This window comes from Filicampus tigris, chromosome 5 (genome assembly GCF_054856515.1).
Source record: "Filicampus tigris isolate MCC_2025a chromosome 5, RoL_Ftig_1.0, whole genome shotgun sequence".
NCBI classification, from domain to species: domain Eukaryota; kingdom Metazoa; phylum Chordata; class Actinopteri; order Syngnathiformes; family Syngnathidae; genus Filicampus; species Filicampus tigris.
In genome coordinates, this window is record NC_141221.1 from 3636419 (window position 1) to 3656137 (window position 19719).

General features: G+C 41.0%; 2 protein-coding genes across 18 annotated transcripts; one reads left to right on the top strand and one right to left on the bottom strand.

Moving 5' to 3' along the window:
- Positions 1-14: 14 nt before the first annotated feature.
- Positions 15-11491, bottom strand: LOC147146925 (uncharacterized). The gene is made up of 12 exons (XM_086030000.1): positions 11232-11491; positions 10023-10134; positions 9582-9675; positions 7800-7854; positions 6061-6201; positions 5832-5992; positions 5627-5725; positions 4305-4450; positions 4013-4184; positions 3606-3718; positions 2332-2419; positions 15-1511 (listed from the first exon to the last, which is right to left on the bottom strand). The coding sequence occupies exons 1-12, from the start codon at positions 11341-11343 to the stop codon at positions 1458-1460; spliced, it is 1347 nt and encodes a 448-aa protein (XP_085886126.1). The 5' UTR covers positions 11344-11491; the 3' UTR covers positions 15-1457.
- LOC147146926 (solute carrier family 2, facilitated glucose transporter member 11-like) lies at positions 7372-19643 on the top strand. Of its 17 annotated transcripts, none has more exons than XM_086029978.1 (14): positions 7372-7614; positions 8217-8413; positions 12213-13870; positions 14145-14243; positions 15172-15332; positions 15569-15693; positions 15782-15911; positions 16945-17093; positions 17290-17483; positions 17666-17776; positions 18076-18177; positions 18285-18360; positions 18452-18579; positions 19300-19595. In XM_086029978.1, exons 3-14 carry the CDS (start codon positions 13787-13789, stop codon positions 19492-19494), a joined length of 1554 nt encoding a protein of 517 aa, XP_085886104.1. In that variant the 5' UTR covers positions 7372-7614; positions 8217-8413; positions 12213-13786; the 3' UTR covers positions 19495-19595. The 17 variants fall into 17 exon arrangements, with proteins under 17 accessions (XP_085886104.1, XP_085886101.1, XP_085886105.1 ...); XM_086029981.1 differs by lacking the exons at positions 7372-7614; positions 8217-8413 and adding an exon at positions 14312-14438 and having other exon boundaries at positions 9210-13274; positions 13842-13870; positions 14191-14243; XM_086029990.1 differs by lacking the exons at positions 7372-7614; positions 8217-8413 and adding an exon at positions 14312-14426 and having other exon boundaries at positions 9211-13274; positions 13842-13870; positions 14191-14243.
- Positions 19644-19719: the final 76 nt, after the last annotated feature.

Genomic DNA, 19719 nt, shown 5'->3' on the forward strand with positions numbered 1-19719 from the left:
ACAGAAAGGAAATGGTCAGGGGAAAATATTTAATGAGTTTAACAGAAGCGGCAGAGTTCATGTGTGCGTTGACATGACACATTTCATTCTCTGAGGAAGAAAGGTATTTGTATAGGAATCAGGTTTTTTTTTTTTGGTTTTTTTTCCACATTTTGCACCACAAGAATACAGTTAAAAATATATCATTTAAACTCACTAAGATCAGACACCCAATACAAACGGATTATATTGCATAATTTGATGTAAAAAATAAATAAATAAAATAAATACCCTGGGCATTTACCTTTTATGTCATGTTACAATAGACCACCGAGAATATTGATGACACTGAAATGGTGGACACTGAAATGCAACACCACAGTTTCAAATTCTCAATATTTCACCATATGCTCCAGTTTAAAACTTTTTTTTTTTTTTAACTCAACATTAGGCCTGCAGTGTCCGCTTAGAGGAAAATGTTGTTTTCAGTAGGTTGTTACATTTTATTGCTGGATCGCTTATACTGCATTCATAACTGCATCACTATTACTTAGCTTTAAAAAAAATTTTTTTTTTTTAAACACACTGGGACACCTGCACAATGTAATGAGATCCTGTATATGAGCTGTTGCTCTTAACAAACATGAAATTATCAAATAAACGGCACAAGATATATTACACGTTGTAATACACATCACCGGTATTTTCATTTAGCATCATTATTTGCAGAACATATGAACATATATTTCATATAAATAAATAATCAAAAGAAAGAACTCTCGGTATAATCGCAAACGATTAATAAACAAACATCTTGTTAAAAAGTCTTTGATAGTGTCAATGAAAATGGAACATTATTGTTTTTGTAAACGCAGACCTTTGTTGATATAGCCCTTTTAATCGGAGCTCATTACATTGTGTACAAGTTGTGGCGTAAGTGAGATACAGTGAATGTTTTGTATACAGTACAAACAAAATAATAATGTCAGGAGCGTTATTGGTACAAAAAGTAACACCAGTAATGCCCGGTTACTACGACAGCATTGCTTATTAAAATAGCATATTGCGGTGCCTTCCAAAGAGAAGACAACGGGACAGTGCAGTAAGGTTTAAGAACAGATTTTTTTTTTTTTTTTTTTTGCAGCCTGTAAACAGGTCAAATCTTTGAATGAAGAAGTGCATTTGTAAACCAGATACATTTATGAACTATACGCTGTAAAAAGGCATTCACATTTGTTTTCCTTTCATTAAAAGACTACAATCACAGTCTCGTGACTATACTGAACAGCAAAGGCACGTCCGAATATCTAAAACACCACAACACTCTTGGCTGCATTGGTTGGTACGCGATTGTCAGTATCGTTACAAACTTCCCAGTGTTTCCTCACGGACTACAGAACATCTTTTGTCCGGACAAACGACCTTTCGGCACCGCGCTGATATACACACATGTGAAGAAACATTCATCTTACCCAGAGTCAAAGGTCATATTCCGCAGCACATTGTTGGAGGTACCATTCATACAATTTACCCTGTGGAGTAAATAAAATATAAGATTTAGGTTGACAAATTATGAGGTGGATACGTAGAAAAATGCACGGTCATAATCTAGCACAAAGTATTCCACTGTGCAATTGTTCATGATGTGTATTTGTTCCCAAAAATGTGTTTAAAGCGGACGTCAAGCCAAACATATTTTTTTCAAGAATATGTTCTACGCAAGCCCACTTGTTGAAACAGGGCATTCTGATAAATATTGCGTTTGTGGGATAAGTGTTAATCCACTCCTTTTTAGCTATCTCTGGGGGGCGGCCATTTTGTCTTCTGTCGACTGAAAATGACGTCACAACTGCTCACAGCGACCAATCGCGGGTGACCTGTTTTCAGAATCTGAGCTTTGATTGGTCGTTGTGAGCAGTTGTGATGTCATTTTCAGTCGACAGAAGACAAAATGGCCGCCCCCCAGAGATGGCTAAAAACGAGTGGATTAACACTTATCCCACAAACGCAATATTTATCAGAATGCCCTGTTTCAACTAGTGGGCTTGCATAGAACATATTCTTGAAAAAAAAAAAATGTTTGCGTTGACTTCCCTCTTTAACAACACCATCAGGTTGATTGATCAATGACATTAGCTCCAATGAAATTCTTGTCAATAGCCTATGTTCATAAATAATAAGTACATGTTTGATACAGCTAGGGCAGAAGTGAAGTTATGGGCCGTGACACCAGTTGCCTGCAAGCAGCCAAAAAGACCATAAAAGATGACTTACCTTCCTGTTCACATCAATTATAATATAGAACTGTCTTTGTTGAGGGTTAACAAGTTGCCAAAGTGGGAATAGTCTTACCTTCTTGGTTTTGACGATATCCAGGATGTAATCATTGTACTCTGTCATTGTTCTCTTCTCCTTCTTTGTTAAAGTCTTGTACCTTTGACTAGAGAATGAGGCAGATTTACAATTCAAGTGGAAGTCAACCCAAACTTTTTTTTATTTTCAAGAATATGTTCTATGCAGGCCCACTCACTGGTTGACACAAGGCAGCTGTTTTCTGAAGCTGAGCCGTGATTGGTCATTATCTGAGCCCCGAGCAACTGCGATGTCATTTCCAGTTGACAAGTGACAAAATGGCCGCCCCCTGAGATGGCTAACAACGGGTGGATTTTGCTGCTTACCTCATATTCCACAAATGCACTATTCATCAGACTGCCGCGTTTCGACTAGTGGGCCTGCTGGGAACATATTCTTGAAAAAAAAAATGTTTGGGTTGACTTCCACTATTAGTGATTGAGTTATGATTATCATGCTATGAGTACAGGTATGTAATAATTCCCCAAAAAGGGGGCTGTACACACTAGTTAAGTCGTCAATTTGCCGACTTTTCTACTCCTCAATGATGCTAAGACCATGACGTCGACAAGTCGCTAATCACATTTTTGGTTTGAAGATAAAAAAAAACGATACGTGCACTCTTTGACCCTATTTTCCCGCCCAGCGCAAGTCCTAGCGCAAACCGCAGTCTAACTGCGCGCATGGGTGGAGTTTTCTTTCTTTTGGTATTTTCCTAGACTTTGCACGGGTTGAATTGGGTGCAAGGGGGCGTTTGCGCCATTGTGGGAGGTGAACAGAGCTGACTCTCAGCTAATCGTAGTGTCGTCCTTCAATTGCATTCAAATAAGGGAGGTCGAAGCGCTCATTGAGCAAACAGAAAGAATCGCCTTTGGTGTGCGAAAAGTGCATTTATAAAGAGAAACTGCAAGCTCTCCCCTTGCGGATGACGTAGTCTGCTGTGCCAAAATATTTTGGCGAGTGTAGTAGGAAACGCCCTCGATCTGCTGGAACGCCGAGCGCAACGCAAGCGCGGTCTACCAAATTCACCAAACACGCTAAACTAGACTTGGCCCGGCGGCAAAATGAAGATGCGCCCATTTTCACACTGAGCGCTACCAAAACAGGGCCCTTTGACTGCAACTAGTCGACGTCAACTGGACTTGGATCACAATAGTGAATCTGGACTAAAAAAAAAAAAAAAAAAAGTACAAATCTTAAATTGGGCAACCCCTAAAAATCGATCAATATTTGTGTTATTTCTATTCGTGTGAGAGTTTGTGATAAAGACTTACCCAGAAAAATGCTTGGCGAGGAAAAGCAGGAGGTAGCAAAAAGCTCCAAAGAGCACTACAAACATAACCTGGCCGTCTTCCGGTATCCAGACCCATAAGTACATCACTATTCCCTGTGAGGCAGATATGGAGAAGAGAGACGGAGGCATAAGAGCAAAGTTATAAAGCTCAATTTGGATGAACGATGTCAGTGAGGTATTTCTTTTGATCACGCGCATTCTGATTATTGTGGTTTGTCAGTGTTGAACTCAACTGAATCATACTCAGAGGTGTTTTCATTTTTTTTTTTTTTTTTTTGGTAAATATATATTTAGCTACTTGAAAGGGAACTTTCAATGATCCTTACATCGAGGTCATGGGACTGCGCAGGTGTTCCTAAAACGCTGAATGCAAGGGAGAGGACTCACAGCGCAGAAAGAAAGGGTTTGTGCCGGCCCTTCTCCCATCAGCTCACTCAGCTGCTCTTTGGAGAAGGTGCTCACTATGAAACTAAGAATGAAGAGAAGAGGAAGGGAGACTCCCAAAGCGCTGCACACAAACGAGTTGAGGCGGACGCTTCTGTTGTAAGTGGCATCGGTCCTGCGGGTGCAGAAAAAGAAGATGGATTCAATATCGCGACTCCACTGCATGTTTGACCACGCTTTTAAAGCAACAAAATGGGTTTCAACCACGTCATGTCGTATAGTTGGCGTTCCTCACCTGTCCCGTTGTAGTCTGCTGCTGATGGTGGAGCAAATCAAATCACAGTCTTTCTCCAACTGGTCCAAAGTCCTCTGCACGGCTTGGTTGATGGTCTTTTCGATGGTCTGACACACGCCGTCAATCTGGTTCACACAGCGGCTCGGCTGAGTGGGGCAAAACAAAACGAGAAAAGCTGATTGCACCTCCAGCTTGGTGTTCCTTTTTCATCTGGTAGAGGAAAGTCGAAGAAGAGCCATGCACGTTGGCCTTTTCAAGGCAAAAGCTGCGCTTGATCGTCAAATAGGCGGAGGAGGTTAGAGGATCTCTGTGGCTGTAAATGATCACGGAGCAATACTTCATGTATTGCAAACTATGATTCATCTTGTTCCAGGCATCAGCAGCAGTCACCAGGGAATAGATCGCATTGCAGGATAATCAATGGATGTCGAACCCAAAGGATAGCTGGACCTTGAATTTCAGATCATAGCCAGAGCCACGTCTGAGATTTAGATTGAGACCTAGAGCCGAGATTCAAGACTATTAAAATACATACAGCATTATTTAGCATACTAACAAACTTCAAGAGGAAGTCAACACAAACATTTCTTTTTTTCAAGAATATGTTCTATGCGAGCCCACTATTCGAAACAAGGCAATCCACCCGTTTTTAGCCATCTCCGGGGGCGGCCATTTTGTCACTATATATATATATATATATATATATTTTTTTTTTTTCTTTCATGTTTTGCTTTGGATGTGTTTACAGCACTTTGAGTTGCATTTTTATGTATAAAAAGTGCTATATAAATAAAATGTGATTGATTGAGTGATTGACTTCTGTCGACTGAAAATTACATCACAACTGCTCGGGGCTCAGGTGACGACCAATCACGGCTGACCTCTTTTCTGGAGCTGATCCGTGATTGGTCGTTACCTGAGCAGTTGTGATGTCATTTTCAATCGACAGAAGTGACAAAATGGCCGTCCCATGAGATGGCTAAAAACGGGTGGATTTTGCTGCTTAACTCATATTCCACAAACGCAACATTCATCAGAATGCCGTGTTTCAACTAGTGGGCCTGCTGGGAACATATTCTTGAAAAAATATATATTTGGGTTGATTTCCACTATTAGTGATTGTGTTATGATTATTCACACCGACCGACCTGACAATGAATGAGCTCTATCAAAAAAGTCTGCCTTGACAAAGATAATATCGCCGAGTGCAGGGCTTTCCGTGCGGGAATGGCATTATTGTCTTTGTGTGGGCACAATCCTTGTTTGTGACGGTTGTTTGGCTGATGAGTGTATCGTAGGAAACAACGCAGATTCCAGTTTACCTTCTGGGGGTTTGGGATGTATATTGTTGGCATTTCAAAACCACATTTGTTGAGACCTGGGCGGCGGCACAACTCCTGGACGATCTGCATCATCACTCTCTACAAAAAAAAAAATAATAATAATAATATATACTGTTTTTATTTTCCCAGTGTTCAATTGATATTTTTTCACCCCAGTGAATAAGGTGACTGTCCGCTCGGATACCTGTCGATCTGTTTCCTTGCCAGCTTCATCGGCCTTGCTGAGGTAGAACAACAGCTTGTCTCCACATTTCTCACTCAGCTTCTCCACGATGTTCAGTGTGCGCTTGCACAGGGCCTGACCCATCGGGTCGAAGAAGACAAATATCAGATCGGACTGTTCTCCTGCACACAAATAGAAGAGAGCAACGGGCTCAAGCCAACAGTGATCACATGGTGCGATGCAGACTTACCCAGCCATGTGATGGCGCTGTTGACATTAAAAGGGTAAATCATGTCCCCGTCCACCAAGCCGGGTGTGTCCACAAAAGTCACAAGGCTGAACTTCTTCTGCTTGGATGTGGAGATCTCTGCCGACAGGTAGTCCATAACACCTGGAATACACAAGATATAAACAGGACTGTATGGATTAAATAGTCATAGTATTGACCTAAAGGACATATATAAATGACATTTAAAAAAAAAAAAAAATAACAACACATCATGTTATACATTCCTGAAAGATAAAAATGTGCAACAACAATTTCAACGTCACATCGTGTAAATGAAATTGCCAAGTCGGTTTTTCGCCCTCCCCTGTGTAGAGAAAGAAGTCTGTTGTCATGGTTACACACAACAGCTCTTCAACTGGCAGCTTTAGCGTAGGGCGTGGGACATAAAGCTAGCCAGTGAAGAACGACTGTGAGGCAACGCACTGAGATTTCAATACACCCACCAGAACAGGACCACTATTGAGACGTACCTAGCACACACACACACAACTATTGACACACTCCCTCTACACTTACACACTCACACACACACACACACACATAGCGAAGCAGGTGTTAAGAGGCTACACAAATTGCATCCTTGTGCTGCACGCAGCAGAGATGCTGGTGGCACATTAGCATTCCTCAATGTTGGCCACATCAGCATCGCCACCATATCCATACATCCGTCAGCTAGCACGAAAGCAAACAGAAATAGTCTGCATGCAGTACCCTGCTGGCACGTGACATGCTAAGACAAAAAGTGCATCGCCGAGGAATATCATTTAAGATGAGTCCATGTGTCCAAAATATGCAAAAACTCTCACTTGACAATTATGAAATATGCCCCCACTGACACCTTAAACAAAACTCCTTCAATTTGAATCTGAATCCAAACAGAAGAAAAGGAACCAAGGACAGCATCATCTACTTTTGTCAAAGACAAAGTTCCCCCCCCCCCCCCTCCCCACCCCTCGCAGGACCTGTGTATCATGCTGCAATAATGCTGAGAAAGAACTTCTTGGACTAGGTGGGTCCAACAAGATGCACTTTTTGATAAGAATAGTGAAATTAACACCTGAGATAAGGTGGGACAACACATGATTTTAAAGAAATGAAATAAACGGCAGTTTCTCCCATAAGGACCTATACTGCATTTCTGATGAGTCATCCTCACTTGCTCTGCGGAGTAAACATATGCGCGCTATAGGGTGTTTCCAAGCGGCCGCATTCAGGCTAAAATAAAATGCATGCTTGTATTCCAGACCAGATCTGTGGCCACGGCGAAGTTCCGGACCACGGAGCGGTGCAGTGCCGTCGGACGGTTGGGCATTCCTCAGCAGCTCCTCTTGCTTGTTGTCCCCACCGCCCTGTTTCTCTCACCATACTGCCAGCAGCCAGTGAACCTTCAATCTCACCGCACAGACATACGTCGCTGCCCCCACCTTTCCTTTAACCTCCCCACCCGTGCATCCCAACCGCGTCACTCCCTGACACGATCGCCTCGCCATTCCCAGGCTCTGGACCACAGCTGACGTATGTACAACAATTGTCTGGATTTTTTTTTTTTTTTTTTTTATTGTTTTGTTTTGTTTTTTTTACGCTAGTCATAACTATATCTTCTCTAATCAGCACAACTTGTTAAAAAATCGGACACACCCGTTTATCTATCGGTCTATCTGATGTATGGGTTGCATGTAACACTACAAAAAAGGGCTTACCTTTGAACTCAAGGAGCGGTCGAAAATGGGGGTAGAGATGTAATGTTGCATTCCCCTGTGAAAAAGAGAGCGTGAGCGAGCGCGAGAGAGAGAGAGAGAGAGAGAGAGAATTGATCTTCAGTAGTTTTCTGAGCAGCCGGCCCTCTCTGCTGTGAGTGCTTGCACTACTAATTATTCGTTTTCATCTTCTGAACCGCAGCATGAGACTACGCGCAGAGAAGGAAGGTGCCTGCTGAGTCAGTTTGTAAAAGTACGCTGTCAAGAGGCTGCCCGATGTGTGTATTCGGTATTGCTCATGCGAGCACAAAAAAAAACGGTTTCATCTGTCACTTTGTGGGGATTGCACATTATGCACATGACGTAACATGCCACCATACATCCATCCATCCATTTTCAATAGTGCTTATCCTGTTCCAGGTCGCACGATGCCATCCCAGTTGAACTTCGGGTTGAAAGGCGGACTACACCCTGACCTGGTGGCCAGTCGGTCGCAGGGCACGTATCGAGACAAACAACCATTCCACTCTTCACACCGCCACTGAGTGGGAACTGAACACGAGCTGTCAGGCGAGTGTGCCACTCGACCATCGGTCACTCGCATCCCATCGTGTACGGTAAAAACATTACAAAGTTTACGTTTTCAAGTACGTGTTCAAGAGTAAAAAGAGGTTGGTAATAAGGAGAACGGCGTGTCAATCGTTTCCATGCAAACTCCAGATTGCTTATTTCAATGGTCAATAACAACAGAGTAGGAACAGTGCCCTTCCTTGTTACATTGCCGCTAGCGTCCGTGCTGAACACTGTTCAGGGGTGAGCATTTTTGTACAAATAGCATGCTTTGGCTTCCTCAGAATAGAATAGAATAGTCAGAAGTATTAAAAGAAGTATTGAAAATTATAAAAAGAAGACTCACATTCAAAGCAGTGAAACGGTGTCACTTGCTATCACAGTTATGTGTTTTGTTGTTTTTACATTTTACACCGGTTACCTTACTTTTATACGGAGCGCCTAAGGTGACATGGAAGTAAAAAAAAAACGTCCCCGAGTAGCAGATGGAACAAAAGTAGCAGATGGAACAAAAGTCAACCCCAAAATGTTATTTTTTGTAATTTTCTATGACAAGAATATGTTCTATGTGGGCCCACTAGTCGAAACATGGCACTCTGATTAACATTGCGTTTGTAGAATATGAGTAAAGCAGTCAAATCCACCCATTTTTGACCATCTCAGGCGGCGGCCATTTTGTTACTTTCTGTCAACTGAAATGACATCACAGTTGCTCAGGGCTCCGGTAACGACCAATCATGGTTCAGCTTCAGTAAACAGGTGAGCTGTGACTGGTCATTTACCTGAGCCCTGAACAACTGTGATGTCATTTTCCGTCAACAGAAGTGTCAAAATGGCCGAAATGGCTGAGATGGACAAAAATGGGTGGATTTTACTACTTAACTCATATTCCACAAATGCAATATCAAGCAGAATTGCAAAGAATTTGGGGTGGTAGACTTCCCCTTATCACACAGAAATGATCCTCTAAAAAGGCCATTTTTATTCCAACACAAAAAACTACATTTCTCCGAACCCATTGTATGGTTTTCAAATTTTTGGTGTGTGTTGTTTTGACAGACTGTGTCATTTTTGGGAAATCTTGCCTCGTTGCTAATACAGGAAAATATTGAATGGATCGCTTCATCAACCTTCACAAGAGATGTACATATTTCACAACAACAAGCTGGATTGAAGCATTCCTTCGTACTCGTCAGTATTTCATTCACTTCTTACCGTCAATGATTCTCTTTTACGCCCACTTGTGATGAATGTGAAGCCCTGCGTTTCGATGGCAACACCAGTTTTTTGGATGTGCTCTTCTACATACCTGAAAAGAAAGCAAATGCTCCAGGTACCTTCAATGTTTACGTTGCATTCCGCAGGATTTGAAAGCTGTGCTTTTTAGACATAGGACAGAAGCTAACAAACATTTTATACATTTATAATTAGATTCCAAATCATCTCTGTGTTTGTGTTCACATTCAAAATTTTCAAATAGTTTGGATCAATAGCAGAAACGTATTTTGGTACAATGTGCATTATTAACCTGAATAATAACAAACTCAATTTGCTTACTTACAAAGAAGTCAAATATGAAAAGACTTATAGAACACTTTGGAGCATAAGACAGTGAAGAAGCCAGTTCTGAGATGATGGGCTGACATTGAATCGTACCAGTTAATGAATGAGCTCTTTCCTGCAGAGTGGTTCCCCATGATCATCACAATGATCTTCTTTCTGGGGGGCAGGAGACGCACTCCAAGGCTGCTGGCAATTTTTACCAAGCCTGGAAGTTAAACATGCAAGCATAAAGTAGTCATTCGGAGCGTGGAGCAAAAAAGAAAATGAGCATCTTCCTTGTATGCAAGTCGTTTGACAGGACAGTCAATCAAATCACACCCAGATCTACAGTCATTTATTAAGGTGATATAGACCAGTGTTTTTCAAACTGAGTGCCGCGAGATATTGTCAGGTGTGCCGTGGGAAATGATCTCATTTGTGTGCCTGTGCGGTCTAGCGCCTGGCAGCGTAATCATGTAGTTACTACATTGTATTCTTCTGTATTCTTCCATACCAGTAGGTAGCAGCAGCAGCAGCAGGTAGCTAATTGTCTTTGTTGAGAGACAAGCGAATTAGTGACGCATGTTCATCCAAACAGGCCCACATGTTTCACACCGAGTAAGTATCAATATGAAACATTATAAAATACCTTTTTCTTTGTGTTTCTTTAATTCCTATTCAAAACGTTATAAAATAACGTCATTCTTCAATGTTAGAAAATGCTTATATAAACAATATAACACTTATATTGTTAAAATATTTTTTTTTTTCAACTGGTGGTGTGCCACGGGATTTTTTCAATGGAATAAATGTGCCTTGACTCAAAAAAGTTTGAAAAACACTGATATAGACACACCCAATATAAGAATATGAGAGGTATTTGTGAAGGTGTCCAGTCCAAATGCAAAATTCGAATTGTTGTGAGGCCTTAGTAGAGGGCTGAACTCCAGAATAATGCAACATAATAAGCGGCATTCTAGTTGACAATTGAAACTGTCAATATATTGCATATTCTTTTTTTCCCTTATATTTAAAAAGGGCTAAATGAACTTGGTAGCACCATATTCTCACATGAGTCAGTCAAGTGCAGTGACAGCCAGTTTAGAGGACCCAGTGTCAAATGTCAAACGCCACATGCTGGCACAGCTGAAGAAACATAAAGCTATATCTTTTCTTTGGTTAAGTATATACAATACACCACGAACTCAAGCAGCCACAGAGAATATTGTTTTAAAATAACATATCTAATACATCCTAAAACGACTACCTGTTCATGTTTATTGCGCAAACTTAGCCCCAAACTCACACTCCGCCATAATTTACCGTTTTCGCTGTCCACATACAAACTGTGGCATTCTTTCAGTATCCTCTCACTCGGCAAAGTGATAGCGGACTCCAAAGGGTTGGCCACCGAGCGAGGCTTTCTGGCCGCCATGACGAACCGGGTCACGGGCAGGCAGGCAGGCAGGCAGAAGCCAGTTTGCGTTCGACTCCGCCCAGCCCGAACCGGGGAAGACTTTCAGTGTTACACCACCGCATGATTTCACCAATGATAGCCCAAGCACGCTCCCTGCGGTCTCAAATTCTCATCACGTCCGACTGTCCCAGATCAGTTGACATGACTAAATCGTTCTTATCGTCGGAGCTTTTTTGTGCCCAAAACATCCGTCCATCCATTATGAATTTATTGAACAACAGGTTAGCACATACGCATCACAGTTCTCATGTTTGGGGTTTGGAACCTTCCTTTGTGGAATTTAAATAATGTGTCTTTGTTCTTTTATCTTTGCCAGCGAGTAGAAAAAATATCTGATGGAAGAAGGTGTAACTCATCTGTGTATACACCTCTTGTCATTCATATAAGATCATTGTTTTCCAGCTGGGCGAGATACGGGGTACGCCCTTTACTGGTCACCAGTAGAGCACGTTGAGTATAGAAAAACAATTCACAAACATTTACATTCACACTAACGCCTGTGGACAATTTAGAGTTTTCAATTAACCAAAGATGCATGTTTTTGAAATGTGCAAGGAAGCTAGAATAGCTGCAGAAATGTCACGCAAGTCCAAGCAGATGAAACTTAATGAAACTTGTTGTACTTGTTGATAGTGATGGCAAAACATTAAATCTGTTCACAGCCTGGTCCCAAACTCAAATCTGTCCCCCAAGCAACAACAACTCATTTTTTTCCTCCCACACTCGCCGCGAAAAATAGACTAATGACAGCCTGCAGACGACGGGCAGATTAAATAAAAGGGTTTCCGTCTATGCTTAATCCGTCTATTTTATTTTATTTTTTTCAGCAAAACGGGCGTCCTTTAGTGACGGGTAGACGGATCGATGTTCTGAAATTCCTTCCTACCCGTCGAGACCTCCTACCAATGCCCAGCGCACTTGCGCACGCATGCGTACAACGCCAATAAGTGTTTTCATGGGAATTTTGTAAATTTTTGTCCTACCTGTCCTACGTTCGGTTAAAAGTGGTGAGTACTTGCCATTTTCTTTTTTATTGAGTCTTATTTGTCTTTTTTATTGCCTCAAAAATTCTTTTGGCGTGTAATATCCATCATAGCATTAAGCATTGTGTATTTTCTTGTGGTAGCTTTTGAGTATAGTGTTGATCTGTTGACCACATTCATCACGCAGTGTATGTATTCTACACTCAATTGTCAGGACGTACTACCTGCTTCCACCTCTGTGTAAGTATAAGTGTCAATGATTTTTAAAACAGCTAGAAGGGAGATAACACAAGCACACAAATTCCAGTGATCTCTCTTTAAATGTCTTGTGATTCTCAATGGTCCTTTTCTTACAGAAGATTTTTTGACAATTGTGTTAATTACCCAGTAGTCCCAAAGCAGTTTTTCTTCACAAAAAAAGTTCTTCTCTTTGGTCTGCTGACCAGTCTCAAGGTCTGTTTTCAGACAAAATTATCATTCATGCTGTTTCTAATATGACTAAAGTCAAGACAAACTAAATAAGTTTTTAGACAACATTATATGGGCGGAATGGTGGTCGACTGGTTAGCACGTACGCCTCACAGTTCAGAGGTCGTGGGTTCAATCCCGGCTCCGGCTTCCCTGTGTGGAGCTTGCATGTTCTCCCCACGCCTGCGTGGGTTTTCTCCGGGTACTCCGGTTTCCTCCAACATTCCAAAAGCATGCATGGTAGGTTAATAGAATACTCTAAATTGCCCCTAGGTGTGATTGTCAGTGTGAATGTTTGTCTCTGTGTGCCCTGTGATTGGCTGGCAACCAGTTCAGGGTGTCCCCCGCCTACTACCCGAAGACAGCTGGGATAGGCTCCAGCACGACCCGCGACCCTTGTGAGGAGAAGCGGATCAGATAATGGATGGATGGATGAATGTATGAAATGCAAAACATTTAAATGCATATATTACGGTCATTAACTGCTGATTTTAATGTCAATTTATTCTTACAAATAATGGCTGAGGGCTTTTGTTATGGAATTATATGTAATATTTGAAGAACATTTCTCGGGCAGCATCCTGTCAGAAGTGGAATATCAAATTGTAGTTGAATGACCGTTATTGTTGACTGCTTTGAGGCACAGTCAAAAGTGCAATTTGCACTGTAAAATGTTAATTTTTGACTCAGTGAATTACTATTTGAGTCCAGCTTTTCAAGGAAATACGCTTGTGATGTATGGACATTTCATGGCCTCATGCGAGACATCTTTTCAAAGTGGGAAGATAAGTTGATTCTTCACACGCTGCGTTCGCATTAGACACGAGAAGACTGGGTTGTTGCAGGATAAATCAGCCAGCCCCTTGTTAGATTCGACCTCTAGATGAGGAGGAAGCTCGGTGCGCAACTGACACTTTGGATACTACTGGCACACAGCAGCGCGCGCAAAAATGTCGAAAGAAAACGGGGAAAATAACTATGAATATACCCCTTTGTTAATTAAAGAGCAGGAAGAAAGAAAGCCGGCATTGAAGGTATGTGTTTTGTGAAGTTACGCATGAGCATATGATTTGGCTATGTTTGAGAAAATTTGAGATGTTCTCCGCGAATGTTATGAGAATAAAATCCAAGGACAGAAATTAATATTATGAGATAAAAATCTAAAAATAATAAGAATTTTTAACTACTAACCTTGTTTGCCTATTATAGGCCCTATGTTTTTCTTTTCTTTTCAGCGTACTGCTTTTGTAGCAAGAAACCGTTTGGTCACATTTTCTCTTGTTGTGCATGTCTGCCTTTCTCTGGCAGATCCCAAACAAAACCCTTCTTCTGTCTACGTTTGCTGCTTGTATAGGAGGCACCTTCCAGTATGGATATAACGTCTCTGTCATTAATGCACCCACCAAGGTAATGCTGCTGTTTTCATCTGTGAACATGATCACATTTGGTTCAGTGTATTTTTTTTATCTGGGAAGCACGGTCACCGTGTGATTACCACATCTGGCTCACATTCGAGAAGAAGTTCCCTGAATGAATCTCGACGCAGGCCTTCCTGTGTGTTTATGTTATCCATCGGTGGAAGAGTGAATGGTTAGTATAAAGGTATGGTATAAATGCCCCCTCAGGATTGACTGGTAATCAGTCCTGGGTATTCCTCCCATATCACCCCAAAGTCAGCTGACCGCTACAGAATAGGGCTGCACAATATATCGAAAAAATATCGAGCTCCAACAGAAGAAAAATCCATCCATCCATCTATTATCTGAATGGATTTGATGAAAATGGTAAATGGAGTGCACTATCTACATCATAATGTGTCTTGCTGCTCAAAGAGCTTTACACTCGCATACATTTGACATTTCACAGAGCCTACACTTATTTGCAAAAATGGGCACTTGACCCTTTTTTGCAGGTCTGTCCCCCGTCCGCGACCCGGGTACCCATCCGTCCTCGTTTCTCTGCCCTTATTCATAAAAATAAGTGTCCTGCGACCACGTCCGTCCTCGTCCTTTTAAAGTGCTTCTGTCCTTACATTCTGTCAGTGATGATCAGACGGACAGGTCCGTCGGTCAGACGGAATGCCCACCTCTGCTAATTACAATTAATTAACTAAGAATGCATTAAGATTGCTTATTTTGCTGTATGAAAACATGCATTAGATAATAAAAATTTCTTTAGGTACATGTTAAATATCGCAATAATATCGATATCACTACAGTCAACAACCATATCACATATCGCATGTTTTTCCAATATCGTGCAGCCCTACTAAAGAAAATGTAGGAAATTGATTGATTGATGGTATTCATCTTTTTGTCTCTTCTCATGTGTATAGTATGTGCAAAATTTCATCAACCAAACATGGACAGAGCGTTTCCAAAGCGACATTGCACCTGGGGTTCTCACTTTAATGTGGTCCACCATTGTGTCTGTATTTACCCTTGGAGGACTAATAGGAGTGTCAATTGGAGGAACTCTGTCGATAAAGTTGGGAAGGTATGTTTTTTTTTTTGGTGGGGGAGGAGGGGTTGTTTTGCTTTTACATCATTTAATCATAAAAGGGTCACTCTGTGTAAATCATTCTGCCCTTACCAGGTTAATAATGCTCAGTGTTTATTGTTTCATGTTATTTCTAATACAGCACACCCCGACAATGACATCATAATGGCATTACTGTACAAAATGATGTTGTATGAGCATGTTATGCAGATCATATGTTTGTGTTGGTACAGGAAAGGGACATTGTTGGTCAATAATAGTCTTGCCATGATGGCTGCCCTCGTGATGGGTCTGAGCTACCCAGCAGGAATATTTGAGCTCATCATCCTCGGACGTCTTCTCATTGGATTAAATGCTGGTACTTCACATTCCATTCTACTTAAAATGCAAATACGTGATTCTTATCCGATAAGGTTATGACTTTAATCTGTGTGTCATTTGCATAGGCATTGGCCTTTGTGTTCAAACTTTGTACTTGGTGGAAATTGCTCCAACAGCCATCCGTGGCCTCGTGGGAACGGGAACCTCAGTTTTTTTGACGGGTGGGATCCTCACTGGACAAGTGATGGGCCTCAAGTAACAATATTTATTTTTTTAAATATTGGAGTACAGTGGTGCCTTAAGTCAAGAGTTTTGTTCCACGATCGTAACTCACAACATTCGTATCTCAAGTCATCACATTGAAAGGAATGGAAAAGTCATTAATCCGTTGCAGCGTCCTAAAACCAACACACATGTTTGTGATGTGATTTTGATGAGGAAAATAACATTCACAGTGGCTGGTCAACATGTAGTACTAACTAGTACTAACACTGGTATGTGTCGTCCCTCTAGTTGTATGTGAAAGTATCACTAAATTAAATCAAACTTTGCATAATGCTAGAGTGGTTTAATTTTTTTTTTTTAATTTGCTCAGTACAGTTGAGTTGGATTTAAATGTAACATTTTAATTTATATTTATGTGCTGTGCATTTTAACAGAATCTTTATGAACATTTTTCAAAATTATTTACCTAAATCTAAATGCAGTGGTAATGTTCAAACTGTGTATGGTGTTACAGTGTATTAAATACACTTTTTTAAAAGGAATAAACTCTCTAAAGACAATATTTTAACTGAAACTTTTTTTTTTAATGTCGGTCACGACGGTGGAGCTAAGGACTTTTTTAGGTGGTGCTTAGTCAAAAAGTTTGAGAACCAGTGCTCTATAATATTGTATTTAATTAAAAAAAACAGCAATGACATTATTAAAATGTAAATAAATTTAGCAGGTTTTGCCACATTTTTTGCTTTTCCGTTCAGCGCACATTAGACTGCTCCCTCTGGTGTGCGCTGCTTGGCCACCTGGGGGACAATGTCATACAGATACATAGTTCAGTTCATCAGTAATACTTCTTTGCAGCGGGTAAAGAATACAGTATATGTCACATGTAATTGTCTTAGTTACGTGTAGTTTGACAGTAAAGCATTAGTGGCAATAAACAGCTTGAATGAAGCCTCTTTTTTGAAGGAACATCGTAATTTGCGTGACTCGTTTCCAAAGGCACCACTGTGTGTGTCATTTAGGGGTGCAAGAAGGATGTTGCGCTAGCATCTGTTTTGTTGAACAGAGAACTGCTGGGTAAAGAAGACTACTGGCCCATTCTGCTCGCCACCACATGCATCCCAGCAGTCCTGCAGCTTGTGACGCTCCCGTGGTTCCCGGAGAGTCCACGCTTCCTGCTCATCGACAGAGGAGATTATGAGGCATGCAGAAAAGGTGAACTAAAACACTTCACATGAAGTGAGGTTGAAAACATGAAATACAAAGTGCCTAAAAATCGCTTGCAGCGGGAAGGTGTATCTTTCTCAGCAGGGTATCATGTGATCACATTTGATTCAGTGAACCTTGAGTAAAAAAAGGAAGAATGGGGACAACAACCCCCACGTGCTGCGCGTCATCTGCTTGCATGCAGCCCTCAGGCAGCTGCACGGTGCAGCTGATTGCGATGGTGAAATGGAGGACATGGAGAAGGAGAAGAACAACCTGGACCAGGAAGGATTCAAGGCCAAGAAGCCATGGGAGCTGCTTGCAGACCGCAGCATACGCTGGCAGCTTCTCACCATCATACTTCTCAATTCCGCTCAGCAGCTGAACGGAATCGATGCTGTATGTAATGTTCTGCCTCTTTCATTAACAACACTGGGCCTTTTGTGTCATGCTCCAAACACTCATGTCATTCTGATGATTAGATTGTGGATCATATAACCAGTCTTCATTTGGCTAAAATTGCCCTAAATTAAGATTGATTTGAGATTTTAATTTGTTGTTCTGTTCTATTTTTACTGCAGATTTACTTCTATGCAGATTATGTGTTTACACAAGCAGGAATTCCCAGTGAGAGAATACCGTATGCAACGGTTGGCACTGGTGCCTGCGAATGCATCACTGCTTTAACCTGTGTAAGTATTTTCTACATCTAAGTTCTTGGTTTGACTGCGTCGGCATGGCGACCGAGTGGTTAGCACATCTCAAGATAACTCATCTTTATTCATAGAGCACTTTAAACACAACCAAAGCTGCACACAAAGTTCTGTAAAGTAAAAATCAGATATGTAAGAACAAAGAATTTATAGCATAAAGACGGAAAACACACATTGGAACAAAATGGACAAATGTAGCATGAAAGGTCAGTGACAGATTGAGAGAAAATGCTTTCATGCAATGTTTTCAGTCTTGTCATGCGCTGCATGTTTCACAGGGTTTGCTCATCGATCATCTGGGACGAAAAGTGCTCATTGCTGGAGGATATACGCTCATGAGTATCTGCTGCATTTTGTTCACTCTGACCATTACTTTTCAGGTACTGAACCACACATAGTCATTGTAAATTAAAAAAAAAAACACATATTGCTGTCACGTACTGGTTCTACTGTATATGACTTCCCTGTCTTCTTTTATTACTCTCAGGGGGTCAGTCCAGTTTTTCCCTACCTCAGCATGGCATGTGTGTTTGCCTTTATCCTGAGTTTTGGATTAGGGCCAGGTAACAATTTGCATTTTGTGTCAGTTCCGTCTTTACCAGAAGCAGGTTCATAGATGATCTGATTCTGGTGTCTCTGTTGTCTTCTCCGAAGCTGGTGTGACTAGTATCTTGACTATGGAGCTGTTCACGCAAACTTCACGGCCTGCAGCCAACATGATTGCAGGCTCCATAAACTGGATCAGCTTCTTCTTCATCAGCATGATCTTCCCTTTTATTGTGGTAAGTAGCCAAACGTGACGTTAAAACTGAATAAAGGGTATACAGCGGAACCTCTCAGGTCAAACTACTTCTGGGATGGTCGACCTCTAATTTGTTCAAGTTATTATACTGCAGTTCATTGGAGCCTCAATGTATGTTAAATGGGGCTCAGTTCATCCATTTAGTCAAGATCAACAGGAGGTGCCTTTGAGACTCCATTTCACTCCCAAAAGATTTTCCATTGAACTTCATAGTAAATGTTATGACATTAAATACAAATTGGGCACTTTTTTTTAAATAAATGAAATGGAATCAGACAATGTACATTTTGTACAGTTTGGACGTTTTTGCTAACGTTAGCATATTATGAAAATATGGTGGACCGTCACTTACCAACATGATTTGGTTAGCTTAGATTAGTGTACTATTTAACAAATATATCTTGAATTTCCAAAAGGTTTTATATCCATTGATAATCATGGGCCCAAATTAAATTTTTGATAGTTGCTGCAACCGATTGAATTACAAAATCAATTAGGACTGGCGGTAATGCATAAACACGTTATCTTGTTTTGAAGTCGGAAATACTTTAGACCAAAACCTTATTGTTCACTGAAAATGATCATAAATCATAAAGTCACCCAATTGTGATTTTATTTTTTTAGGAGCTGAATTACTGATGATGTAACATTTGAGAATGAGGGTCAAGCTTGTGTATATATTTGTGTTATGTTTCCACAGCTCGGTCTGAAGCAGTACTGTTTCCTGGTGTTCATGGCCATCTGCATCCTAGTGGCACTTTACATATTCTTCATCATTCCTGAAACCAAGAGCAAAACTTTTCTGGAAATCCAGAATGAGTTTAAGACTGGCAGAAAAGAGAAGCGCCACGGCACTGGTGGTTCTGGTACGACACTACTAGAAACCTCAATGTAACATGGACCGTATCTCACAACTCAAGTGAATATATTTTTTTATAGTCATCACAATTCTGCTTTTTCAATTGTACAATAAAATCCTACATTTTGTTACAGAGATGTATTCTTGGTTTCTGCCGTTTTAATAAATGGACTGGGATTTGCCAATTCTTCTCACGTATTTAAACTGGTAAGAGAACTTTGAATTTTTGTCTGGAGGGTTGTGAATTTGAAGAAGAAGAAA